Source organism: Herpailurus yagouaroundi, unplaced genomic scaffold, assembly GCF_014898765.1.
Source record: "Herpailurus yagouaroundi ecotype Mexico unplaced genomic scaffold, PumYag 28, whole genome shotgun sequence".
NCBI lineage: Eukaryota > Metazoa > Chordata > Mammalia > Carnivora > Felidae > Herpailurus > Herpailurus yagouaroundi.
This window is the reverse complement of record NW_024412376.1, coordinates 89,583,389-89,611,384: the sequence shown is the minus strand read 5'-3', so window position 1 is coordinate 89,611,384 and position 27,996 is coordinate 89,583,389. Positions and strand designations below refer to the sequence as shown.

The 27,996-nt window shown below is 37.1% G+C and overlaps 1 protein-coding gene and 1 long non-coding RNA gene across 6 annotated transcripts in view; one reads left to right on the top strand and one right to left on the bottom strand.

Moving 5' to 3' along the window:
* LOC121032354 (uncharacterized) overlaps positions 1-18,456 on the bottom strand; it is a 173,776-nt gene extending 155,320 nt beyond the window's left edge. For both annotated transcript variants that reach the window (XR_005791255.1, XR_005791254.1), the window contains exons 1-2: positions 18,363-18,456; positions 10,495-10,537 (exon numbers count right to left, since the gene is read on the bottom strand). This is a non-coding gene — a long non-coding RNA (uncharacterized LOC121032354). The remainder of the gene's footprint in view (positions 1-10,494; positions 10,538-18,362) is intronic.
* Positions 18,457-18,511: 55 nt separating this feature from the next.
* Positions 18,512-27,996, top strand: part of SMARCAD1 (SNF2 related chromatin remodeling ATPase with DExD box 1) — an 80,447-nt gene continuing 70,962 nt past the window's right edge. For 2 of the 4 annotated variants that reach the window (XM_040478338.1, XM_040478310.1), the window contains exons 1-2: positions 18,512-18,622; positions 19,239-19,480. In XM_040478338.1, coding sequence (XP_040334272.1) covers positions 19,291-19,480 — 190 coding nt within the window. In that variant the 5' untranslated portion in view covers positions 18,512-18,622; positions 19,239-19,290. Of the gene's footprint in view, positions 18,623-18,757; positions 18,958-19,238; positions 19,481-27,996 lie in introns of those variants that run through there. The other 2 variants (XM_040478328.1, XM_040478319.1) reach the window with 2 other exon arrangements.

Here is a 27,996-nt window from a genome sequence, read left to right as displayed (position 1 = left end):
CTCTCTCTCCCTCTCTCTCTCTGTTCCTCCCCCACTTGTGTTCTCTCTCTTTTTCTCAAAATAAATAAATAAACATTTAAAAAAACACTAATATTTGTTCTTTCAATCCATGAGCATGGAATTTCTTTCCATTTGTTTGTTTCTTCTTCAATTTTTTTCACCAATGTTTTATACTTTTCAGAGCACAGGTCTTTCACCTCCTTGGTTAAGTTTATTCCTAGGTATTTTATTCCTTTTTGTGCAATTGTAAATAGGATTGTTTTCTTAATTTTTCTTTACATTGCTTAATTATTAGTGTGTAGAAATGCAGCAGATTTCTATACACTGATTTTGTATCCTGCAACCTTAATGAATTTATTTACCAGTTCTAGCTGGTTTCTTGGTGAAGTCTTTAGGATTTTCTATATATAGTATGTCATTTGCAATTACGAAAATTTTACTTACTCCTTACCAATCTGGATGCTTTTTATTCTGTTTATTTATCTGATTGCTATTGCTCTATCAGTACTATTTTGAATAAAAGTAGTGAGAGTGGACTTTGTCTTGTTCCTGACCTTAGTAAAAACCTCACTGTTTCACCACTGAGTATGGTATTAGCTGTGGGTTTTTCATATATGGCCCTTATTAGGTTCAGGTATGTTCCCTCTAAACCTACTTTGTTGAGGGTTTTTATCATGAATGGATGTTGTACTTTGTCAAATGCTTTTTCTGCATCTATTGGAATGATCATATGTTTTTTATCATTTCTCTTATTGATGTGATGTATATTGATTGATCCATGAATATTGAAATATCCTTGCATCCTAGAATAAATCCCACTTGATTGTGGTGAATGATTTTTTTAATGTATAGTTGAATTTGGTTTGCTAATATTTAATTGAATATGTTTGCATTTATATTCATCAGAGATATTGGCCTGTAATTATTATTTTTTTGTATGTCTTTGTCTGGTTCTATTATCAAGGTAATGCTGGCCTTGTATGAATTTGGAAGTTTTCCTTCCTCTTCTATTTTCTGGAAGTTTGAGAAGAATAAGTATTAACTCTTCTTTATTTTATTATTATTATTTTTTTAAGTGAATTTTCAACATTTATTTATTTTTTGGGGGGGGGACAGAGAGAGACAGAGCATGAACGGGGGAGGGGCAGAGAGAGAGGGAGACACAGAATCGGAAACAGGCTCCAGGCTCTGAGCCATCAGCCCAGAGCCTGACGCGGGGCTTGAACTCACGGACCGCGAGATCGTGACCTGGCTGAAGTCGGACGCTTAACCGACTGTGCCACCCAGGCGCCCCTTCTCTTCTTTAAATATTTGGTAGAATTCCCCTGTGAAGCCATCTGGTCCTGGACGTTTGTTTGTTGGTAGTTTTTTGATTACTGATTAAATTTCATTGCTGGTAATTGGTCTGCTCAAATTTTCTGTTTCCTCCTGATTCAGTTTTGGGAGGTTATGTGTTTCTAAGAATTTATCCCTTTTTTCTAGGTTGTCAATTTTTGTGGCATATAAATTTTCACAATATTCTTTCACAATACTTTGTATTTCTGTGGCTGTCAGTTGTTATTTCTCCTCTTTCATTTCCAATTTTATTTGATTCTTCTTCTTCTTCTTCTTCTTCTTCTTCTTCTTCTTTGATGAGCTAAAGATTTATCAATTTTGTCGATTTTTTTTCAAAGAAACAGCTCCTGGTTTCATTGATGGGTTCTATTGTTTTTTTAGTTTCTATTTCATTTATTTCTGCCCTAATATTTATTATCCCCTTCCTTCTACTGGTTTGGGGTTTTGTTCTTCTTTTTTTTTTTTTAGTTCCTTTAGGTGGAAAGTTAGGTTGTTTGAGGTTTTCTTGCTTCTTGAGATAGGCCTATATTGCTATATACTTCCCTCTTAGAATCACTTTCGCTTCATCTCAAAGATTTTGGACTGTTGTGTTTTCATTTTCATTTGTCTCCATGTTTTTTTTTTTTTTATTTGCTCTTTGATTTATTGTTTGAGCTCTTATTGTTGAGTAGCATGTTATTTAATCCCTATGTATTGGTACTCTTTCCAGATTTTTTTCTTGGAGTTGATTGCTAGTTTCATAGCACTGTGGTCACAAAAGATGCATGGAATGACTTCGATATTTTTAAATTTGTTGAGACTTGTTTTGTGGCCTAATACACAATCAATTCTGGGGAATGTTCCATTGTGCACTTAAAAAGAATGTGTATTCTGCTGTTTTAGGATGGAATGTTCTGAATATATCTGTTAAATCCTTCTGGTCCAATGAGTCATTCAAAGCCATGGTTTCCTTTTTAATTTTCTGTTCGGATGATCTGTCCACTGATGTAAGTGAGGTGTTAAAGTTCCCTACTATTGCATTACTATCAATTAGTTCCTTTATGTTTATTGTTAACTGCTAAATGTATTTGGGTGCTTCCATGCTGGGTGTATAAATATTTACAATTATTATAACATCTTGTTGGATTATGCCCTTTATGATTATATAGTGTCTTTGTCTCTTGTGACAATCTTTGTTTTAAAGTCTATTTTGTCTGATACAAATACTGCTATCCAGCTTTCTTTTCATATCCATTTACATGATAAATGCTGCTCCATGTCTTTACTTCAAGCTGCGTGAGTATTAGGTCTGAAACGAGTTTCTTCTAGGCAGCATATAGATGGAACTTGTTTTTTTCATCTGTTCTGCCACCCTATGTCTTGATTATTTAGTCCATTGACATTCAAAGTAATTAGTGATAGGTATATACTCATTGTCATTATGTTATTTGTTTTATGGTTGTTTTGTAGTTATTCTCTGTTCCTTTCCTCGCTTGCTCTCTTCTCTCACAATTAGGGGACTTTCTTTAGTGATAACAATTGGATTCCTTTTCTGTATGTTTTGCATATCTATTACTGGTTTTTGATTTGTGGTTGCCATTCAGTTTGTATGTAACATCTTCTTAATATAGCAGTATATATTAAGTTGATGGTTGCATAAGTTTGAACCCATTTTTTATTCCTCTCCTTCCAGCATTTTAGGTAAATGGTGTAACCATTTTATATTTTATTTTATAACTTCCTTAAATGATTTTTACAGATATATTTATTTTTACTGATTTTGTGCTTCTTACTTTTCTTACTCTTACTTACGGCCTTTCCTTTCCACTAAAAGAATCTTTCTTTAACATTTCTTATAGGGCTGGCTTAGTGGGCATGAACTGTTTTAACTTTGGTTTGTCTGGGAAACTCTTTATATCTCCCCCTATTTTGGACGATAATCTTGCTGGATAGAGTATTCTTGGCTGCTGATTTTAGCACTCGGAATATATTGTGCCACTCCCTTCTGGCCTGTAAAGTTTCTATTGAAAAATCAGCTGTTGGGGGCGCCTGTGTGGCTCAGTCGGTTGAGCATCCGACTTTGGCTCAGGTCATGATCTCACGGTGTGTGAGTTCGAGCCCCCGCGTCGGGCTCTGTGCTGACAGCTCGGAGCCTGGAGCCTGCTTTGGATTCTGTGTCTCCCTCTCTCTCTGCCCCTCCCCTGCTCACACTGTCTCTCTCTATCTCAAAAATAAATAACAGATTTAAAAAAAAAAAAAAAAAAGAAAAATCAGCTGATATCCTTATGAGGTAGGGGAAGGGTTCCCTGGTGTGTAACTGTATTCTTTTCCTTGCTGCTCTTCAAATTCTCTTATTATCGCTACTTTTTGTCATTTTAATTACTATATGTCTTGGTGTGGGTCTCTGAGTTGATTTTGTTGGGGGATCGTTCTACCTCCTAGGTCTGGTTTTATTTCTATCCCCAGATTCAGGAAGTTTTTGGCTATTATTACTTCAAATACATTTTCTGCCCCTTTTCTTTCTCCTTTTTTTTTTTTTTTTTAGATTTATTTATCTATTTTGAGAGGGAGAAAGCACACATGTGAGTGGGGGAAGAGCAGACAGAGAGAGAGAGAGACAGAGACAGAGACAGAGAATCCCAAGCAGGCTCCACACTATTAGTGTAGACCCCGATGAAAGGCTCAAGCTCACAAACCGTGAGATCATGACCTGAGCTGAAATCAAAAATCAGACACTTAACTGACTGAACCACCCAGGCATTCCTCTTATCCTCTTGAGATCCCTATAAAATGGATGTTATAATGCTCTGGTGTCATGGAGTTCCCTTAGGTTATTCTCTTCTCTCTCTCTCTCTCTCTCTCTCTCTCTCTCTCTCTCTTTCTCTCACCTGTTCAGCCTGATTGCTTTCTATTACTCTGTCCTCCAGGTCATTGATCTATTCTTCTGCTTCCTCTAGTCTACCACTTATTCTATCTAGTGTTATATTTATTTTCATTTATTGAGTTCTACATCACTGATTGATTCTTTTTCATGTTTTCTATCTCTTTGTTAGAGGTCTTGTTGTCCTTCCATTCTTGTGTCAAATCCAGTGAGTATCTTTATGATCATTACTTTAAATTCTCTACCAGGAATATTACTTATCTCTGTTTCACTTAGGTCTCTTGCTGTGATTTTGCCCCATTCTTTTATTTGTGACATATTCCTCTGTCTCTGCATTTTGTCTCTCTCTGCCTGCATCTGTGTGTTAGGAAAGTCAGCTATATCTCTTACTCTTGAAAGTAGTAGACTTATGAAGAAGAGGTCCAATAGTTCCCTGCAGTGCAGTGTCCTCTGTTCACTAGAATCTGGGGCTTCAGGGATTGTCTGCTATGTGTGTTCCTGCACCCTGTTGTTGTGTCTTGGCCACTTTTTTTCATGAGTCCTGTCATCTGCAGTAGGTTTCTTTGGCCTGTTGTGGGCTGTATTTGGTCCCTGTGGTATTAATGGACCAGTCTGGGGCTGACCTGGGCTTAAGTTAGATCAGGTATTTGCCAGAGATGCAATACCACCAAACTACAGGGCACTTTCCCTGTATTGTCTCTGGAGAAGCTTTCACTGGTGGGTGGAGCCTACAGTCAGACCAGCTGTCTGCCCCACCCCCTGCTGGGGCACAGTGAGACTGGTATGTTTGGTTATCTTTCCTTCTACTTGAGATGAGAATCACTTTGAAGTGGTGCCAACTTCTTTCAGGGCTGTTTGCATACTGCCAGACTTGTGGTACCACTTTGGATGGGATCCAGCCAAGGGTGTACTGGATGGGGGCATCGGAGGGGACAGAACTGCAAAGTGCTCAGGGGCAGGACATTCAGCATTAGTAAGGTTTGCATGCCTGTTCTCAGCAAGAGGGTACCAGCAGCCACAGGGCTGGTTTGAAAGTGGGGAGGGGTTTGGGTGGGTTGCACAGTGTAAGCAAGTTAGGTAGTGTTAGCATCTTTCTGGTTCCTACAAGTGAATGTGTGTTTATGCTGGAGCATGGAGAAGGGAAATGGTACCTTCCAGCTCCTTTGTTCCTGGACAAGTCTCCCATTAATCTCTGTCCCCCCAGCACATCTTCTGAGATTAGTAAACAAATCTCCCTCTGGTATTCCCCAAGCATTTTTCAAACTCCTGCTTCTATTTGGTATCTCTGTATCTCTGCTTTTAGTTGTGCTGTCCCTACAAGGGCAGGGACTCAGTTTTCTCTTGCCCTCCTTGCTCTCCCAGAGCCAAGCCTGATGATTTTTAAACTTCTAGGTTTTAAGTCTCACTGGTTGTTTGAACTCACAAAATTTGGCCCCTTTGTTTTTCAAAGCCAAATGTTAAGGGATTCATCTTCCCCATGTGGGCTCCCTGATGTGAGGGTTTCTTTTTCCTCTCAACACCCCCAGTGTACCTCCCTCCAGCAGACAGTCCCATTGTCTGTTTAGCTCCTGACTATGTCTCTGCCCTTCCTATCCTCTTCAGTGTGGCCTCTTCTCTACATTTTGTTGTGGAGTTTGTTCTGCCAGTCTTTTGGTCATTTTTTGGGTTATTTACACTTATGAGAGTGTTATCTAGTTGTATCTATAGGACAGGGGAGTTTAGTGTCTTCCTACTCTGCCATCTCCCCTGGATGGACTAATCTGGGTTGTTTAAACAACAATTCTGGAGGCTAGACATCAAAGATCAAGGTGTCATCAAGGTTAGTTTCTTCTGCAGGCATCTCTTCTTGGCTTGTATACATCTATTCTGTCTTCACATGGTCTTTCCTCTCAGTGAATCTGTGTGCTCATCTCCACTTCTTATAAGGACAAGGGTTGTATTAGATAAGGTCCATCGATGTGACCTCATTTTATATTAATTACTTCTTTAAAGGCCATATCTCCAAATACAGTCACATTCTGAGATACTGGGGGTTAGGATGTCAACATATGAATTTTGGAAAGACAAAATTCAACCTGTAACAACTTAGTATTGCGTTACATCAAGAGGCACACAATGTCAAGCTCACTATATCTCTCCATGTAAGGATACAGATTTTGCTTTCTAATTAGTAAATCATCTCTGGGATGAAAACTTGAATATCTTGTGATTATCCTGTTCCTTATCATCCTTTCACCCATTCATTGTAATATCATCAATTAATGATTCTTCTCTAAATTATTATTTTAAGGATGCACAGTGGTGGTTTTCCAATTTCATCATTTCTCTGAATTTATTAGCTGTCATTCTTTTTTAAAGATAGACCATTAGTGATATTGCACTCCAATTCAATGTTTATATAATACCAGAGTCTATAACTGCTTAAAAACTTTTAATCCTTACCTCTGCCCTGAAGATTAAAAACAGACTCCCTTACACAGCCTCTATAGGACTTCAGCCTCTTCTATCCTTGTCATCATTTTACCTCATTTACGGGTTTACTTCTAATTCTCCTTCAGGACTCAGCTGTCACTTTCTCCTTGGCTTCCTCTACTAAAATCCTAAGAACTCTTCTAGAATTCTATACTTCCACTATTATAGCATAATTTGTACTATTTTGTAATTTATGGTTAGTTGTCCCCCTGACAGACATTAAGCCCTCTGAAGACAGGAATCATATCAGACTTTTCATTCTTATGTTTCCCATCATCTCTCATTGTCCCTGGCACAGGCTAGGCACACAATAATGATTAATTAAATAAATTAATAGGAGTTATGTACTATTATAAATCTATGTACTCTATAATTTACTACTGATTTATTGAATTTACAAGTGTAATTTAATTTTTTTTAATTTTTTAAAGTTTTATTTATTTAAGCAATCTCTATACCTAATGTGGGGCTCAAACCCATGACCCTGAGATCAAGAGTCATACGATCTTCTGACTGAGCCAGCCAGGCATCCCATGGTAATTTTAATTAAAAGTGATTTTTTCACATAATTTGCTTACTGGGAGACTAACTCTTAAATAAGGTGAATTTTACTTTAAAAATCATAAATCAGAGCACGTGAGTAGCTCAGTTGGTTGAGTACCCAACTCTTGCTTTTGGCTCAGGTCATGATCACAGAGCCATGGGATTGAGCCCCATGTCGGGCTCCATGCTGAGCATGGAGAATGCTTAATGCTTAAGTTTCTCTCCCTCTCTCCCTCTACCCTTCTCCCCTACTGTGCTCTCTCTCTCTCAAAAAAAAAAAAAAAAAATCATAGGTGTGCCTGGGTGGCTCAGGTGGTTAAGCAGCCAACTCTTGGTTTTGGCTCAGTTCATGATCTCACAGTTTGTGACTTTGAGGCCCACATCAGGTTCTGCGCTGAGCATACAGAGCCTGCTTAGGATTCTCTCCCTTTCCCTCTCTCTCTGCACCTCCCACATCTCTCTCTCTTTCAAAATAAATAAATGAATTTTTAAAAATCATAAATATTTACTTGCTATTAACTATATGTCAGGCCTTACCCTAAGCATGAATTGTTTCAAATTTAATGCACAGAAACCCTTTAGTGCAAGTACTATTTTCCCTATTGTACAGATGAGGAAATTTAAAGAATATCCCACCACTAATCAACAGAAGAGATGGGATCAGGTGTCTTTAATTTCATAATGACCTTGTAATTTTGAAATTGCTTTCTTATGAAGAATTCATTTTACTCATTACAGACAACTATAAATATATCATCCATGACTATTTCTTGAAATCCATGTCTTTGGTTCAGTAATGCTTGTACTTTCAAGAGTATAGACATGTATAATGCAAAGCATTTATAATATTATCAAATAACTCAGTAGGAATAGTCCACAGATATATTGCACAAATATTGCACATATATTGCACAATAATGTAAAATGTTAAAATGAAATTTATCCTGAAAATTGTTTCAACTAACTAAGATAGATCTGGCAGTAAGAAGAATTGCGAATTATACTTAATGTTGGTAGAATTTGAAATGGCTAAAGGAAAGGAATAACTTTTTTGGGAAAATCTTTGTAAAGACCATTTCTTTTTTTTTTTTTTAATATTTATTTACTTTTCAGAGAGAGAGAGAGAAAGAGAGAGAGAACACAAGTGGGGGGGAGGGCAGGGACAGAGAGAGACACAGAATCTAAAGCAAGCTCCAGGCTTTGAACTGTCAGAGTTGTGTCCAAACTCACAAACTGTGAGATCATAACCTGAGCTGAAGTCAGACACATACCCAACTGAGCCACCCAGGAACCCCATGTAAAAATCATTTCAAGAAAAAAAAATACATATATGTGTGTGTGTGTGTGTGTGTGTGTGTATAACTGATTACAATGATACAATTTGAGTTAAATAAATTGTAAAAAATGATAGTTGCAGAATGAGAGATATAAAAGGTTAATTTCAAGGTAAGCATTATTACCGCAAAAAAAAAAATGAGATGCCACAAGTACAGATGTGGTAAAGTTTGGGCTAGATGTGTGAACTGAATGACTCAAAGTATCAAATACCATCCTGACATTGTGGGTATAGACAATGACAAAATGATGACACCACAGTGTCATGAGGAAAATGAATTGCAAGAACACAGGGAGAAAAAAGTAAAGTCTTGTGTGTTTGTGTGAACTCAAATTTCTAGTTGAAAGTGCCCTAACAATTATAAACATACTTAACTAGAAAAATAAAAAGAGAAAAAAAAATTAGGATGAAAAAAATCAAATAAGGAAAAGATACAACATGAAGTTTTCTCGTTAATGGGCAGTTATTGAAAATCAAGCATTATGTGTTTTATATAGAATTTAAATCCCATCTTTTTCCAGAAAATTTATTATGCTAGTTATCAACATATAGCAGGTAATTATCAAAAGGTGAAACATACTCAATACTTTTATTCTCCTAAATTGGTTTATAAGGATTTCAACATAATAAACGCCATATATGAAAAACCCACAATTACTATCACCCTCAGTGGGGAAAAACAGAGCTTTTCCTCTATGGTCAGGAACAAGACAGGGATGTACACTCTCACCACTGTTATTTAACATAATACTGGAAGTCCTAGCCACAGCAATCAGACAACACAAAGAAATAAAAGGTGTCCAAATTGGCAAGGAAGGAGCAAAACTTTTACTATTTGCAGATGACACGATACTCTATATAGAAAATGTGAAAGACTACACACACACACACACACACACACACACACACACACATGCACAAACCTACTAGAAGTGATAAATGAATTCAATGAAGTCATGAGATTCAAAATCAGCATACAGAGATCTGCTGCATTTCTACATACCAATAATGAAGCAGAAGAAAGAGAAATTAAGGAATCAATCCCATTTACAATTACACCAATTGTAAGATACCCACAAATAAACCAAAAAAGAGTAAAAGACCTGTGTTCTGAAAACTATAAAACACTGATGAAAGAAACTGAAGATGACACAAATAAATGGAAAAACATTTCATGCTCACGGACTAAGAAAACAAATATTGTTAAAATGTCTATACTACCCAAAGCAGTCTACACATTTAGTGCAATCCCTATCAAAATACCACCGGTATTTTTCACAGAGCCAGAACAAACAATCCTAAAATTTATATGAAACCACAAAAGACCCCAAATAGGGGCACCTGGGTTGGTTGGGCATCCAACTTCAGCTCAGGTCATGATCTTGTGGCCTGTGAGTTGAGCCCAGTATCTGGCTCTGTGCTGACAGCTCAGAGCCTGGAGCCTGTTTCCGATTCTGTGTCTCCCTCTCTCTCTGCTCCTCCCCCATTCATGCTCTGCCTCTCTCTGTCTCTCAAAAATGAATAAATGTTAAAAAGCAATTAAAAAAAAAAAAAGACCCTGAATAGCCAAAGCAATCTTGAAAAAGAAAAGCAAAGCTGGAAGCACCACAATTCCGGACTTCAACTTATATTACAAAGTTGTAGTGATCAACACAGTACGGGTACTAGTACAAAAATAGACACAGAGATCAATGGAACAGAATAGAACACCCAGAAATCAACCCACAACTATATGGTCAATTAATCTTGACAAAGGAGGAAAGAATATCCAATGGGAAAAGGTCAGTCTCTTCAACAAATGGTGTTGGGAAAACTGGACAGCAACATGCCAGAGAATGAAACTGGACCACATTCTTACCCTATACACAAAAATAAATTCAAAATAGGTTAAAAACCTAATTGGAGGCATGAAATCATTAGAATCCTAGAAGAGAACACAAACAGTTACCTGTTTGACACTGGCCATCACAACTTCCTTCTAGATATGTCTCCTGAGGCAAGAGAAACAAAAGCAAAATTAACTATTGGAACTTCAAAAAAAACTTCTGCCCAGCAAAGGAAACAATCAACAAAACTATAAGGCAACCTATAGAATGGGAGAAGATATTTGCAAATGACATATCTGATAAAGAGTTTGCATCCACAATATATAAAGAACCTATAAAATTCAACACTCAAAAAATGAATTGTCAAAAATGGGCAAAAGACATGAATAGAAATTTTTCCAAAGAAGACATCCATATGGCTAACAGATGCATGAAAAAAAAAATGCTCAACATCATTCATCATCAGGGATATGCAAATCAAAACCATGAGATATCACGTCATACCTGTCAGGATGGCTAAAATTTAAAAAATGCACGAAACAACAAGTGTTGGCCAGGATGTGGAAAAAAAGAAACCCTCTTACACTGTTGGTGGGATTGCAAACTGGCACAGCCACTCTGGAAAACAGTATGGAGGTTCCTCAAAAAGTTAAAAATAGAACTATCCTATGATCCAGCAATTTCACTACTAGGTATTTACCCAAAGAATACAAAAATACTGATTTGAAGGGACACATGAATGCCTACGTTTGTACAGCGTTATCTACAATAGCTAAATTATGGAAACAGCTCAACTATGCATTGACTAATGAATGGATAAATAAAAGGTGGTATACATATAAAACAGAATATTAGCCATAAAAAGAAGAATGAAATCTTGCCATCTGTGATGACATGGACAAACTGGAGGGTATTATGCTAAGTAAAGTACGTCAGTCAAAGAAAGACAAATACCATATGATTTCATTCTTATGTAAAATTTAAGAAACAAAACAAGTGAGCAAAGGGGAGAAAAAGAGAGAGACAAACCAAGAAACAGACTCTTAATTATAGAGAATAAACTGATGGTTACCAGAGGGGAGGTGGGTGGCAGGATGGGTTAAATAGGTGATGGGGATTAGGGTGTGCAATTGTTGTAATGAACACGGGGTATTGTATGGAAGCGTTGAATCACTATATTGTAAACCTGAAACTAATATTACACAGTATGTTAACTAACTGGAATTTAAATAGAACTTTTTTTAAAAGGCACATATAGGGATGGAATCATCATTAATTCCACCAGTTATGAGGATTCAGGACCTGTGTGTCAGAATTTATCAATGTGAAAAAAAAAAATTTCTCACTATGAAGAGCACAGAGCACTAGGGGATACATGACCCTACTGAAATTATGTACAATCCATAACATGCATATGCAGGTTTTTCTAAAGCATTCCATGGCTTCTTAAAAATCAGATTCTCAAAAGAGGTTCATGACCATCCCCTCTACCTCACCAAATTATGAATTATTATTTTGAGAAAAGAAATATTTACTTACAAACTGGTAATATTTGTCTTAGTTTCTTGTTACCAAAGAAGAAAGATCTACTTAGTTTTATGACTTGGTATCTTGTATTTTCCATTTCATATTTATGCGTGGAGGTAAGATTAGTTTATACAAGTTTCCATTACCAACTAGGTGTGGTTTACATTTTAAGATATCAAGTTAAGAAGGGATCCAGGTTTGCAAACCCTGTTTTTAATCTCTGTTGCTGTTTATTATTTTGTTTTGCTTCTTATTCAATTCAAATTTGGAAGGATGTCTCTTTCCTTGAATTGCTTCATGGTTTTATTTTGGTAAATATAAAGCAAAAAGAAATAAAAATAAAATGTTGACAATCTTTCCTCCTATTTAATGAAGAAATTTGAGGCTGCTATAAAACATTTTCACTGAGCCTATTTCAAAGCTAACAAGCAATTAACAAGATTTTGGCAGCTATATTAGTCTGGAGCCTATGGAGAAACAGAACTGGTACAATATATGTAAGTATACAGAAAGAGATTCATTATAGGGATTGGTTTATTCACTTTTAGAAGCTGAGAAGTCCTGCTCCGAGCTAGAGGTCCAGGAAAGCTGGTGCTCTACTTCAAAAGCCCAAGACCCAAGTCTGAAAGCCTGAAAACAGGCTCAAAGGCAAGAGAAGATGGATGTCCCAGGTCAAGCAGGAGTGAATTTGCCCTTCTTCTACCTTTTTTTCTATTCAGGCCCTTCAAGAATTATGTAATATCTACCCACATCGGATGAAGGCAACCTTCTTTACTCAGTCTACCAATTCAAATGCTAAACTCTTCCAAAACACTCTCAGAGACACGCTCAAAAATGTTTACCAGCTCTCTGGACATCCCTTAGCCCAGTCAAATTGATACATAAAATTAAGCATCACAGCAGCCTTACATAAATATTTATTTTAACTTAAAAGGTGAATTAGGGGCGCCTGGTGGCTCAGTTGGTTAAGCATCCAAGTTTGGCTCAGGTCATGATTTTGCAGTTCTTGAGCTTGAGCCCCACATGGGGCTCTGTGCTGACACCTCAGAGCCTGGAGTCTGGATTGGATTCTGTGTCTCCCTCTCTCTCTGCCCCTCCCCCACTCACAACTCTGTCTCTCTCAAAAATAAACATTAAAAAATTTTTAATAAAAAAATAAATAAAATAATACCCATTTTACTGTATCTTATGATTTTATAGGTTAGGAATTTGGGCCCGGCTTGCTGAGTGATCAAATTTTATCATTTCTTTCTCATTTACTAGTTGGAATACTTTTATAAAAAAACACTCTCTCTCATCTATTATTTAATTACCTAGCAGAACCCTTCTGAGTAAAGGCAATATAAAAACTTGATTCTTTTCCTATACTTGTCAATTTTCATAATAATGAATTATCTTTTCCTTTCATTCTCCAAAGATAACCAGTTTAAAAAGAAAATCAAAAAGAACTGATGGATTTAAACATATTTGATGGCTTTCAAATAAATTCTTTAGGAGTACTCATGAGAACAACACCCATAGAGTTCCTGCACGATGTTAATAGTTTATCTGTGCCTATATATGTATATATATATATACATATATATACACACATATATATACATATATGTATGTATATTTATACATATGTGTGTGCATATATATGTATATATGTATATATATACACATATATGTATACATATATGTGTGTATATATACATATATATACGTATATATATACACATATATGTATATATACACATTTGTAGGCTCTGTGCTTGGAAGAACCCAATGTGCAGAGCCTGATGCAGGGCTCAATCACAAACTGTGAGATCATTACCTGAGCCAAAACCAGGAGTCAGACATTTAATTGCATGAGCCACCCAGGCACCCCTGTGCCTTTATATTTTAAAAGCACTTTTTGCCCAATATAAAATCTTTGGATCACATTTTATTTCTTTGAGCTTCCTAGATACAATGTTCCATTTACTTTCAGCATAAAGACTTGTTAAAACTGTGATGGTAATATAATTTTGTTTCCCTTATAGGTCACTTGCTTATTTTTGTCTAAATGTTTAAGGAATTAAAAAAATATTTTTAAGTCTAAATTTTATTAGAATATGTCTTGCTATTTGCCATCTGGGTTGATATTCACAGGTATTTATATGCTCTTCCAATATATGGTTTCAAATCTTTTTAATTTTTGGGAAATACTTTTGGAATTACAACTTTTAGTTATTTCTTCCACATCTTTGTTTTAGTTTTCGTCTGTAGTGATTCCTATTATAATTATGTTGGATCTTCTTTGCTTATCTTCAATATTTATTATTTTCTCTTGAAATCTATTTACCTCTCTTTTATTTTTTATTTTTTTCCCTTTCACCTGCTATTTCTCTCTCTCTCTCTCTCTCTCTCTCTCTCTCTCTCTATATATATATATATATATATATTACTTTCCTTCCCTTCTTGAGTTACATTACCTCTTTCCTGAGTTTTTTGTTTGTTTGTTTGTTTGTTTGTTTTAACTCTGGTTTAAAGGGTGCCTGGGTAGCTCAATTGGTAGAGCATGTGACTCTTGATCTCAGAGTTGTGAGTTCAAACTCCACAGTGGGTGCAGAGCTTACATAAAAAAAAGTAAAAAAAAAAAAATTAATAAGAGAAAACCTCTGGTTTATGTCATTCTTCCATGACATGTAACATTTTGAAGATACTCAGCTTATTTTAACATTTCTTTGTGGCTATCTGTATGCATAAGGCATTTTATACAGTTATTAATATCATTCATTCACTCAACACATATTTATTGAACATGTACTATGTGCAGACAGGCATTGTAGCCTGAACTTGAACCATACTAGCCAATCAAGATTAATGAGTTATGCAATTCAAATTTTGTGGTTGTTATGCAACAAAATGTTGACAAATATACCATACTTACAATTATTAAGTCCTAACCGTGTTTAGTCTCAACAGAATACTTTTACACCATTAATTCTGCTTTCTTGAAATTCTCATTTTTGACCCTGTCAGCTGGATTTATGTCTTTAGGAACAGCTTAAGGAAGATATATTTTCAAGGAATTAAAAGTTTGAATTTTTTTTTACCCATCAATGAACAGCATATAGATAATCTAAACAATTACTGAGCCACAATATTTTCCCTCCCCATCTTTGTAGTTGTGTCATCATTAATTTCTGGCATTTAGTTTATTGAACAAGTTCTGACTTTTTTTTTTGCCCTTTTGTACACTGTCTTTTCTGGAAAAAAAAGGGGGGGGTGGGGGAGGCACCTGGGTGGCTCAGTCAGTTGAGCATCTGAGTCTTGGTTTCAGCTCAGGTCATAATTAATCAAAGTTTGCTTCTCAGTACTCTGATCCTATGTTTATTATTTTTTTTAATTTCATTGATTTCACTTCTTTGTCTTTTCCCTCTTCATTCTAGGGGAAAAGGTGGTTTTCAAATTTTCTTCCATATCAATAATTAAATGTTGATAGTCACTTTTTACAAAATGTGTTAAGTTTATTGAGTTACAACTTATAAACAATAAGATTAAGCCTTAAAAAAATTTTTTTAATGTCTATTTACTTTTGAGAGAGAGACAGAATGTGGGGGGCGGGGGTGCAGAGAGAGAGGAAGACATAGAATCCAAAGCAGGCTCCAGGCTTTGAGCCATCAGCACAGAGCCCAACATAGGGCTTGAACCTACAAACCGTGAGATCATGACCTAAGCTGAAGTTGGATGCTTAACCGACTGAGCCACCCAGGTACCCCAAGATTAAATTTAAGTATAGAGTTGAGTAAGATTTGACAAATATATTTAGTTACCACTATAATCAGCCCACTCTGGGAAAGAGTAGAGTGAGACAAGCAGGACACCAAGGACTGAATTTTGGAGAATGACCATATTAAGGGTCATAAGGAAGAAAAGTCAGAGGACTGGTTTTTAGCCCCAATTACTGCTATAATTTTAGAAGATTTTAGGTTCATATAGCAATCCTTCCACTCTTTTGCCTCCTGTTATGGGCTGAATTATACCCCTTCCAAATTTATATGTTGAAGTCCTAATTCCCATTATCTCAGAATGTGACTACACTTGGACATAGGGTTGTTGGAGATGTAATTAAGTTAAAATGTGGTCATTTAATTAAATTATGAAAATTAGTCACAAGCACAGAGGGGAGACCATTTAAAGACACAGGGGAAAGAAGCCCAAAGAAAGAGGGATAAAGCAGAAGAAGCCAATCCTGCCAACATCTTGATATCAGACTTCCAGCCTTCAGAGCTTTTGAGAAAAAAACAATTCTGTTGTAGAGGCCATCCAGTCTGTGTTATTTGTTATATATTCCCTTAACCTTTTAATCCACAATCAAGCAAAATCCCTATCATGGAAAATTCCAAGTCTCCCAGGTCAGTGAATGCTATAGAACAATCCCACCCTTAGAACTGGGCAAAAGTGGGGGGCCTGGGTGGCTCAGTCAGTTAAGCATCCAACTTCAGCTCAAGTCACGATCTCATAGTTCACAGGTAGAGCCCAGCATCAGGCTCTGTACTGACAGCTCAGACCCTGAAGCCTGCTTCAGATTCTGTCTGCCTCTCTCTCTGCCCCTCCTCCACTCACATTCTCTCAAAAAGAAATAAATGTTAAAAAATTAAAAAAAAAAAAAGAATTGGGCAAGAGTGGTCCCTCTACTGGACCTACTGCTTTACAGAACTCAATTCTGGCTCTTTTCCTGCTATGCCCAACCCCAAAGAGCAAGGAATCTGTGGGACCAAAACCTATGCCTTCAATTTTAGAGAATGCTTTTGAGTAGGTGGTCCCTGAGGTCTCTGCTTACACAGCTCCAAGAAGGCTAGCAGTGACTTTTACCCAGGTCTTTCCTGCTGAGGGCCAACAGATACTTCCAGTATCTATATTCTTAGATCCAACATGAAGCAAAAAGGCTTCTAGGCCCAAAAGGTGATGAAGCAGTAGGGCAGGAATAGGTTTGCCAAAGGAAATACAGGATATCTTGTTAAATTTGAATTTCAAACAAACAACAAATAAGTTTTAGAACAAGCAAGTTCCAAATATTTAATGGGGCATACTTTTACTAAAAAGTATTGTTTATCTAAAATTCAAATTTAACAAAAAAGCCTTTATTTTTTTAAACAAATATGGCAACACTAGATGGAGTTATAGCTAGGCATTTGAGCTGGGTGTCCATATGCATGAGCACCAGGCTCCTAATGGTATCAAAATGAATGGGAGGACATGATACAGGGAAGGCAGGATATATATGCCAACCAATTCTTGAATCATCCACATGCTGTCCAAAACAGAAATTCTAAATTCAATCCGGCTTTCCAGGTTATTTTCAAAATAGGGCAATAGGATGTATTTTGTTTTTACATTTTGCTAACTGTATTTATGTTTAAATATTTAGACATATGATGTCTGGGTCTCAATTTTCACTCTTGCTCCAGTTGTACAAATGTCAAGGGGTGCTGTAGAAAATTGCCTTAAGAAATCAACAGAATCATCAATCACATATATAGGATTAGGAAACTAAGGGTTAGAGAAGTGATATATTATTTGCCTAAAGTCATTCAGCTAGTGGAATCCATTTTCAATGTTAGATCTATCTGAATATAAAGCAAATATTCTTTTTTAAAATTACATGTACTGAATGGTGACTATGGTTCATAATACTTTATTGCATATTTGGAAGTTGCTGAGAGTAGATCTTACAGCAAATATTCCTCACCACCAAAAATCATTTACTATGTATAAGTTGTTATATCCCTTGATCACATCAGTTACCATGCATACACTAAGTTGGTGCATTTCATGGCATATCAAAAATAGGTATAATGAAATCTTAATTGTTCAGGCTTTGATTCTGAATTTTATGGGTCAAGACAGTTGATTTTATAAGTGTGCCTGCATTTGATAAACCTGTGGGTTCATGTTATAATTATACAATTCAAAACACTGATTTATAAAGTAGAATGCCAATTTAGGATTACAATGGCCAGTGTATTTGGCAGAATGTTTTGTAGTAATTTCTCTTTAAGGGAAATGCCAACCAGAGGATCAAATTAAAACACAGGAAACTGCCTGTTTAGCCAAATGCTAGAACAAAAAGAGTAAATATTCTAAAGGTAATATTTCGGTCAACATATATGAACGGTCATATTCCACTCTAAGAACAATCCAGCGAACAGTGGGGAGGCAGTTCATATGCTCTGAAGTTCAACATACCCGGCTTTTTACTTCTTATTATTTAACGTCTGCAGGCCTCAGTTTCCTTTTTTTGTATAAAAAAAAAAAGGCTTCATGTAAGCGTTGATTACTCAGGTAAAATATCTAGCACAATATCAACATGATACTATGTATAAATTATACAACACATTATACATAATATATAAAATACTATATTATTATTATGTTACTTATTGCCATTGCGCAATTTATTACTGTTTCATTTAATAACTCTCTAGCTAACCTGGAGAAAGAGGCCATAAACGAGCTCACAAGCGTAGAGGCGGGTACGAATTACCATGGCAACAGCGCGCGCCTAGACATCTTCCGCTCGCGCGTCGCTGGGGAAGAAAAAAAAGCCTAAGCTGCGTGTTGCGTCATCACCGCGCGCTCCTTTGGTCTCTCCGTGCTGTTTTGGAAGGTCCCGGCCCGGCTACCGTCGCCCCACGCCAGGAATTATTTTTTCTTTCAACCTTTGTTACATCGCATCGAGCCTGCAAGACTGTAAGTACTAAAGAAAGAAAGAGGGTGATTGGGTGATCATTAAAAGAGATGCTGCGGCACACTCTCCACCTCTGAACCCTCCCTGTGTTTTCTTGATCCTATCAGCTTCCTCTCAGCTGGGATCGCGCCGCGTCAACTTCCGGGCGGGTGCCCGCCAGCACGGCCTCCGCCGCTCCCCTTCTTTGGCCCCTTTGTGTCCCCGCAGTATCGAGGCGCGGGCCCTGGCACGTCCTTTCTCGAGGCAGGGAGCACCGTAGTGCAGGGAGCCTCTCACTGTGGGCGGGGGCGCGGCCCGCAGGGGGGTTAGAGTGGGGAACGTGCCTGCGCGTGCTGGGGTAAGAGGAGGTTGCACGAGGGTCAGCGTGTGGTTTGAGGAAGGCGGGGCGGGGAGGGGGGTGAAGAAGGGGAGTAGAGACAGAAATGGAAAATTTTAAAAAGATATCCCTGTTCACCTTCTGATCATTGTGGCCTAACAATGAGGCGCAGCCATAATAGTCATCCTGTGCCACTGGCATGTTTGTGTGCTCTTAATTGCCTTGGGAATGAACTGCTAAGGCTTTGTATATTTTATATTGTTTTCATGGCCTCTTTTTCTCTTTTTATTTTTTTCCTGCAGATAGTTCATTTAAAGCTCTTAATTCCACAGGGTGGTGGTGGTTTCTGCCAATATGAATCTTTTCAACTTGGACCGTTTTCGCTTTGAGAAAAGGAGTAAGATTGAGGAAGTGCCCGAAGCAACCCCCCAACCCTCCCAGCCTGGCCCTTCTTCACCAATTTCTCTTAGTGCTGAAGAGGAGAATGCTGAAGGGGAGGGTAGCAGGGCAGGCACACCTGATTCAGATATAACTGAAAAAACAGGTGAGTTACAATGTTGCAAATTGATGTAGCATCAAGAGGTATTTAGAAGATGAAAAGCAGAAGAGATTCTAATATTTATTCTTGATGTTGTATGTACTAATACATTGTTCTCCACCTTGCGCTTTTAAATACGGCTTTGGGGCTGCCATAGGCACCATTGTACCATCAACTGAGCATCCATAGCTTCTTCAGTTTTATATGAGTTCTTGGAATGTGGCCCAGTGATGGAAGTTGATATCTGAATTTAGGTCATCCTTAGGTCAGAATAGTTGCTGCTGGAAGAGAAACTAGGTGATTCAGTCCTATGATGTAGACTGAGTCTGCTATTTGGCCAGGCGTTTATATTAATTCCGGGATTTTCCAAAAAATAATTGGTCACTTAGTATGAACCAGACTTTACTCAAGGTGCGTGAAGACCACCTCTGAACAAATGAAGAGCAGATCTCATTCAGATTTTGCCACCACTGGACTTCTGGAGATTCCCCAGGGTGCAAATGAATAATTGGTATTCTTCAAGGTGAATGAACCATTTTTAACTTCTTAAGCTGGTTGTCACAGACAATAACACGATTTGAGAGGAAGCCAAAAATTAGCATTTCCATTTTAATCTATGTTCTTTGAACAATTAACAGTTAGAATATATTTGAACTCTTCTTACGTTTTAGGCATCATACTGAGTACTACGCAGTCTCATTTAATTTGCACAGCAGTCCTGCAAGATTTTATCCACATTTTGTTGAAATGAGACCCAGAGAAGTTAAATTGTTAGGAAGTTGATAGCACTGGAACTCAAATCCAAGCAATCTAATTACTGAGCATAAACTTAATTGTTTGCATTATGCAGTTTCTTTTGAAGGGCGAAAGGAATACTAGAAGTTTTATTTTAATGTTTATTTTAGTAATTCCTTTTTTAATGCAAAACTCAGTATTTCCCTAGCAGCTTTTATGTTGATGTGGCCCTGACAAGATTGGTAATACATATGTTGTAATGTTGGTATCTTATTTTGTTTGCTGGTCTTCTGTTTAACAGTGATGGCAGACTCCCTACAAGTTATCATTTGAATCACACCTCAGAATACTTGGGTATAATTGGAACATGGTGGAATGATTTGGTAGGTTGAATTATGTGGTAATGAGGAGTCACATTTGGAAAAGCTTCGTTTGTATGAAAGGTTCTGAACTTGTCCAAATTCTGTGGGGGAACCACGGAAGCCCAGGAGTGATGTCTTTGTGTCCATTCTTTCAATAGATACCTACTCTGCATAACATGCTCTAGTTAATATGTAAACACCCAGGTACTTTAATATTTTAACAACACATGTATTAGTCTGTTTCCTATGTAGTTAGAGAGGGCTGGGAAGGCCAATGTGTAGGCATGGGATTTTGAATCCTTAGAAGTCTCGGCTGCTTCATTTTAAATGTTAAATTAGACATTGGACAAATTACTTACAATTTGAGATTAGCAATTTTTTCATCTGTAGAATAAAAATCACTTTGTAAACTGGAGCTCAGTGGAATGTTTTATCAATATTAATGTGAAATTCTTAATTGTCTCTTCCAATCAGAAGATGCTGGTCTACTTTTTTTTTTCTGTTTAAGGAGATTTTATTCACCTTTATTGGGATTTTTTTTTCCCTTATGTGTACACTTTTCCTACAAACTGAGATTGCCTTTACAAATCACATGGGTAGTCTTCATGACATTGGGAAATATAAAAATTAAGTTTGTTCTGAGAATGGTAAGAAAAGATGACTGTAGGTGGTACTGTGAATTTGGAAGAATCTTAAAAACAAAGGTTAGGTTTCAATTTCACATTGTAGTTACTAGGGATCCATTAAAGCCCTCTCAGATAGAAGGGTAAAATGATGAAAGAAAGTTGTTTTGTCAAGAAAAATCAGTCTACCAGTCATGAGTACTGTACATTTTTTGAAGGGAGAGAATTCATTTAGGAAGCTCTTTTAATCTAAACTTGATTATGATAGAAAGGGAGAAGGAACAGATAAGAAATATTTCAAAGAAAGAAAGGGCAAAGTTTTACAACCAAATCTGTAGGAGGAATGAGATTAAACAATAAGTTTAGGTTATTGAAAAAAATGGTAGTTTTGTACATCAGAATAGGTATAAGGGACCCATCCTCAGCCATTGGGCATGCTTTAAAAATTCAAATAATAATTAAATGTGCTGCCCCCAATGTAGCATGTCGGACAAGATCTGAGGCAACTTAGCATGGAGTGGGGAATGCTGACCGAGTGTTGGAGTTTGGGCCCCAGTAGAGGACAAGGTACCGAAGTTCGTTTAGAATCCTAACTAGATAATGGAGATTAGGGACTCATTGGTTGGGATGTGGATTTTGACCTTACTTCCTTTATCACCGTATGATAACTTCTTATTCTACCATTGTGTGATAAATGCTATATTTGCTTATTTATAATGGAGCGTTAGGGTCTAAATCAGGTCTAAATCATCTAATTTTTAAAAAATTTTTAATTCTACTTATTTTTTAATTTACATCTGAATTAGTTAGCGTATAGTGAGTGCAACAATGATTTCAGGAGTAGTAAGTAGTGCCCCTTACCCATTTAGCCCATCCCCCTCCTGTAACCTTCTGTTTGTTCTCCATATTTATGAGTCTCTTATGTTTTGTCCCCCTCCCTGTCTTTATATTATTTTTTATTTCCCTTCCGTTATGTTCATCTGTTTTGTCTCTTTAAGTCTTCCTATGAGTGAGGTCATATGATATTTGTCTTTCTCTGACTAATTTCACTTAGCATAATACCCTCCATTTCCATCCACGTAGTTGGAAATGGCAAGATTTCATTCTTTTTGATTGCTGAGTAATACTCCATTATGTATGTATGTATGCATGTATACACACACACACACACACACACACACACACGCCACATCTTCTTTATCCATTCATCCATCGATGGATGTTTGGGCTCTTTCCATTCTTTGGCTATTGTTGATAGTGCTGCTATAAACATTGGGGTGAATGTGCCTCTTCAAAACAGCATACCTGTATCCCTTGGATAAATACCTAGTAGTGCAATTTGTGGGTCATAGGGTAGTTCTACTTTTAGTTTTTTGAGGACCCTTTATACTGTTTTCCAGAGTGGCTGCACCAGCTTGCATTCCCATAAATCATCTAATTTCATAAATAGGATGGGAATTGTAAAAATTACCTGTAATGACTCTTCCAGCTAACTCTTAATTTTACCAATCTTAAGATCTTATTTCCTACCACTGAGTTACTGTGTCACAGCCACACCTTTTTTATTTTTTTATTTTTATTTTTTAATGTTTATTCTTGAGACAATGCGAGAGACAGAGTGCAAGCAGCAGAGGGGCAGACAGAGGGAGACACAGAATCTGAAGCAGGCTCCAGGCTCTGAGCTGTCAGCCCAGAGCCCAATGTAGGGCTCGAACTCACGAACCGTGAGATCATGAGATCATGAGATTATGACCCGAGCCCAAGTCAGACGCTTAACCGACTGAACCACTCAGGCGCCCCCAGCCATACTTTTTAAAAATATGGCAGGCACAGCGCAATCTTTCCTTCTTCCCATTTGCTCTTTCTTCTGCCTCCAAGACCCTTCCTGCTGATATTTGCATATAACTTTGGGCTTAGTGATATATTTACTGCCTTTAGAAGGCCTTCTCCATCACAGTCTTTGAAGTAGCAACTCCAGCCCCTCCCCCCCAGCTGTATCTACTGTATTTTTCTATATAGTATTTATTACTGCCTAACGTGGACTATATATTTGTGTCTCCCTTATTAGAAGATATCCATGCGAGCAGAGAGTTTGTCTATTTACTTGTTCACCATTGTTCAGAGCAATGACTGCTGTATAGTAGGCTCTTAATAAATATGTGTTGAAGGAAGTAGTATTGAATAAGTGGGGTGATACTAGTAATTGTACAAATATTTGAAAATATCCTTCCTCCTGTTTATAATCTTGAAACAGTCCCATAGCTGTCAGGCATTCTTCAGCCATGGTCACTTGAAACTGCTTTTGATACAGGACAGGCTCCCTTGATCCAATCCAGCTTTTGGATATGAGATGACATACACTTAACTTGTGGGCACTTCTCCCTCCCAGGTTTATTTTGCTTTTATTGTATCCAGAGTTATTAATGATTATTGCTTACACATTATTTCTTTTTCTTTGACCTTTTTGAGACCACAGTGAGTTTCAAGGGAATAAAATGATGGCAGATGAGAGAGGAAAGAGCTTATATTTTATGCATAAAGAATAAAAATATGAGCAAAGCTTGATCCTCAAGGAGCACGACGAGAAAAGGACATGTATACATACATAGTTAAAATGGTATAACGTAATAACTCACAGGGGAAGATGTTAAGTGTAGGATTGCAATGCAATTCAAAAATGCTCATCTATTCTTCCTGGGCAGGATCAGGAAGAGTCACAGAGAGATTACTTTGGACCCTAAACAATGAATCAGGGCTTATTTGGTGAACAAGAGGTGAAAATATATATTGCTTGGAAGTGTGGTATGTCTATGGGAATAGGAAGGTTATGTTATCTGTGGAAGAGGAGGTTTAGGGCTGTATGGATGAAGCTGAAAAGATAGAAATGTAAACTGCTAGGTTGTGAGGGGCCTTTTTATGCTGTGCCAGGAAGGATGGACTTTTTTTGGTATACACTATAAAGCATTTTAGTATGAGAAGACCATTGATAAAGCTGTTGAATTAATTGAAGTCTAAATATGGGAAAATGATAGTAGGACAGAGGAGGCATTTTAGGGAAATTTTATATTTCAGTATTTGATGGTATTTGGTGATCAAGTAAATGTGGAGAGTTTAGGGGCACCTGGGTGGCTCAGTCAGTTAAGCGTCAGATTCTTGATAATGGTTAAGGTCATGATCTTATGGTCCATGAGTTTGAGTCCCACGTTGGGCTCTGCACTGATAGTGCAGAGCCTGCTTGGGAATCTCTCTCTGTCTTAAATAAATAAACATTAAAAATTGTTTAAATAAATGTGGAGAGTTTAAAGATAACTCAGATATTTCTTGCTTAAACAGCTGGGTGATTGGCACAGTCTACTGAATTAGTGTATTTAGGAGAAAGATACTAAAACATGTTGAGTTTCAGTTCTCCTATTTTATTTTTTTTAATGTTTGTTTATTTTTGAGAGAGAGACAGGTGTGAGTGGGGGAGGAGTACAGAGAGAGGGAGACAGAGAATCCAAAGGAGGCTTCAGGCTCCAAGCTGTCAGCAGAGAGCCTGGTGCGGGGCCCGAACCCACGAACTGCAAGATCATGACCTGAGCTGAAGTTGGACGCCTGACCGACTGAGCCACCCAGGTGCCCCTCAGCTCTCCTATTTTAGAAGCGAGATCTAGTAGAGAGTTGAACATTAGAGTTTGTAGCTCAGGGATGGTTGGAACCTGAGAAATCAACTTTGGGGGGTCATCATTATAGTATTTAAAAAATGTCCCCAAGCACAGTGTATGGTAAAAAACATTTAATGATGGACAGATGAAGGGAAACCAGTGGAGGTATAAAGGATAACTAGAGTAGTCATAGAAAATGATAGTACCTTGAAAGCTAAAGAAAGGTGAGTTTCCAGTTTTGTGTATAGTGAACAGTATCAAATACTGTAGAAAAGTCAAATTGGATGGGAACTGATAGAGACCACTTTCCTTGGAAATTAGACGTTGCGGTTAACCTTTTACAGACCTTTAACCCTTTCAGTAGAAAGGTAAGGAAGTGAAGATTAGTCTTTCAAGAAGGGAGAGAAACAACTTGACAGGAAGGCGGTGTCAAAAGATGTTTCAGGATTGTTGGACTGAGATACTTGTTGGCCAAGGGGAAGAAGCTAGTGGAGAGGGAAAGGATGAAGGGATGGGAGGTATCTGAAGACAGGCATCTAGGGATAGGAACAGGAGCACAGCTAGACTGTTTAATGTCACACAGAAATAGAGACACATTTTATCTGGGGAGAAAAAGTGATCAAGTAAAAATAAATGGGTTAATCAATTATTTTGAGGTTGGAATGGAGGAACGTTTTAGTATAAGCTTGATTAATTTCTTAGTGAAATAGATTCAGTGTCCTAAAATAATTGCCATTTCACTGTGGTTGTCATGTTGAAAGTAACTTTTTAATAGAAAAATTTAAAATTATTCCTGTTAATTAGAAAGATTTCCAGAGAGCACTGCTGTGTCATACAGGTTGTATGACCTTGGGTAAGACATCAGCATTAAAAACATTTTTTTTAAGTTTTTTTTTTAATGTTTATTTATTTATTTTGAGAGAGAAAGAGAAAGTGAGCAGGGGAGGGCCAGAGAGAGAGAGAGAGAGAGAGAGAGAGAGAGAGAATCCCAAGCAGGCTCTGCGCTGTCAGCACAGAGCCCGACACAGGGCTCCATCTCACGAATGGTGAGATCATGACCTGAGTCAAAGCCAAGAGTCAGATGCTTAACTGGCTGATCCACCCAGGCGCTGCAAGACATCAGCATTTTTTAACTTCACTTCCTTTGCTTAGAAGTTCTCTGAAGTCTCTGCAAATGGTAAAACAGGTATGATCCTTTGAATAATGGAGCTGAGTGTATCATTTTAGCATCATGATTTTGTAACCAGGTGATACTAAGGTTTTTAGGTGTGTGTCACCAAAATGTGAATCATCTCTATATCTTTGGATAGTCACTCTGGTTTCTTAATGTGTGCAAGTGTTGAAAAGCAATACTTTGTAGAAGGCTTAGTGCTGAATTGTTCTGATAGAAGAAAGTACAATGAATACTCATACTTAAGTAAAAATCTTAAGTACATTTTAAGTGTATGATTTCATCTGTCTTTCCTTTCTCTACCATTTTATTCTATGCTTAGCTATTGTTTCCTTCAAAATAAAATATATTTTAAAAAGATGCAATATTGTGTAACAAGAAGCTTCTATAATCCCTTAGTTTTGGTGTTTATTCTTTCACATTTTTTTCTGCCTGTATATATTCCAGGTTTTTGTTTTTACTATATGTATAGTGTATATTATATGCTATACCTTAATTTTTTTTAATGACTACAGAATGTCTTATATAGATGTATTATAGTTCATGTAGTTTCCTATTAATGGACATTGGTTGGTTGGGTTTTTTCTTTATTTGTGTGTGTGTGTGTGTGTGTGTGTGTGTGTGTGTGTGTGTGAGAGAGAGAGAGAGATCAAAAGAATGTTATAGTGACCATCCTTTTACACAGATATTTTAGCTTGTGTATAATCTGTAGAAAAATTTTTGGAAACGGAATTGTCATATTAGAGTGAATATTAGTAATATTTTAGTAATCACCAAGGTACCCTACAAAGCTTTACCAGTTTGCACCAGACTACAGTTTGGTTTTTAGAGGTCTGCTTTTTCATACTAAGCCAAAATATTGCACACCTTTTTTTTTTTTTTTTTTTTCCAACGTTTATTTATTTTTGGGACAGAGAGAAACAGAGCATGAACGGGCGAGGGGCAGAGAGAGGGAGACACAGAATCGGAAACAGGCTCCAGGCTCTGAGCCATCAGCCCAGAGCCCGATGCGGGGCTCGAACTCACGGACCGCGAGATCGTGACCTGGCTGAAGTCGGATGCTTAACCGACTGCGCCACCCAGGCGCCTCTTTAATGTTTAATAGGCAATGAAATTGCTTTATTTTTATTCTTAATGTTAAGGTTAAGTATGTTTTCATTAATATATTAGCCATTTGGACTTTTTCTGTGTTCCTTTTTCTCTTTTTCTGATAAACAATTTAAAATCTTTTGTTCTTTTGATTCCTTATTAGTTGTTTGCCATAGAGAAATTTTACATTTTCATGTGGTCAGTTTGTTCACGTCTTTGATGGCATCTAGAGCATAAGTCCTGATCAGACAGGCATTCCTTTATTGTAATAATATATTATTATATATATATACATGTATAATATATACAGCACAGCTGTGTTTTTATTTTTAATTGTACTAAAATAAACATAAAATTTACCATTTTTGCTATTAAGAATACATATTGCGGGAGTGTTAGGTATGTTCACATTATTGTCCAATTAAACTTCAGAATTCTTCATCTTGCAGAAATGAAACTTTTTCCCATTAAACTCTTCCCTCCGATTAAACACTTCCCTCCTATCCCCAGCTTGTGGCAGCCACCCTTGTACTTTCTGTCTCTGAATTTGACTTCTCTAGATACCTCATAAAAGTGGAATTATACAGGATTTGTCTTTTTGTGAGTGGCTGATTTCCTTTTGCATAATGTCTTTAAGGTTCACCTATGTTGTAGCATTTATCAGAATTTGCTTTTCAAGGCTGAAAAATACCCTATTGTGTGTATATACTACATTTTGTTTATCCATTCATTTGTGGATGGACACTTGGGTTGCTTTTACCTTTAGGTTATTGTGACTAATGCTTCTGTGAAATGGGTGTGTAACTATCTCTTAGGGACTCTGCTTTCAGTTCTTTAGGGTATATACCCAGAAATGGAATTGATAGATCATATAAGAAGCCATCACATGTTTTCCATT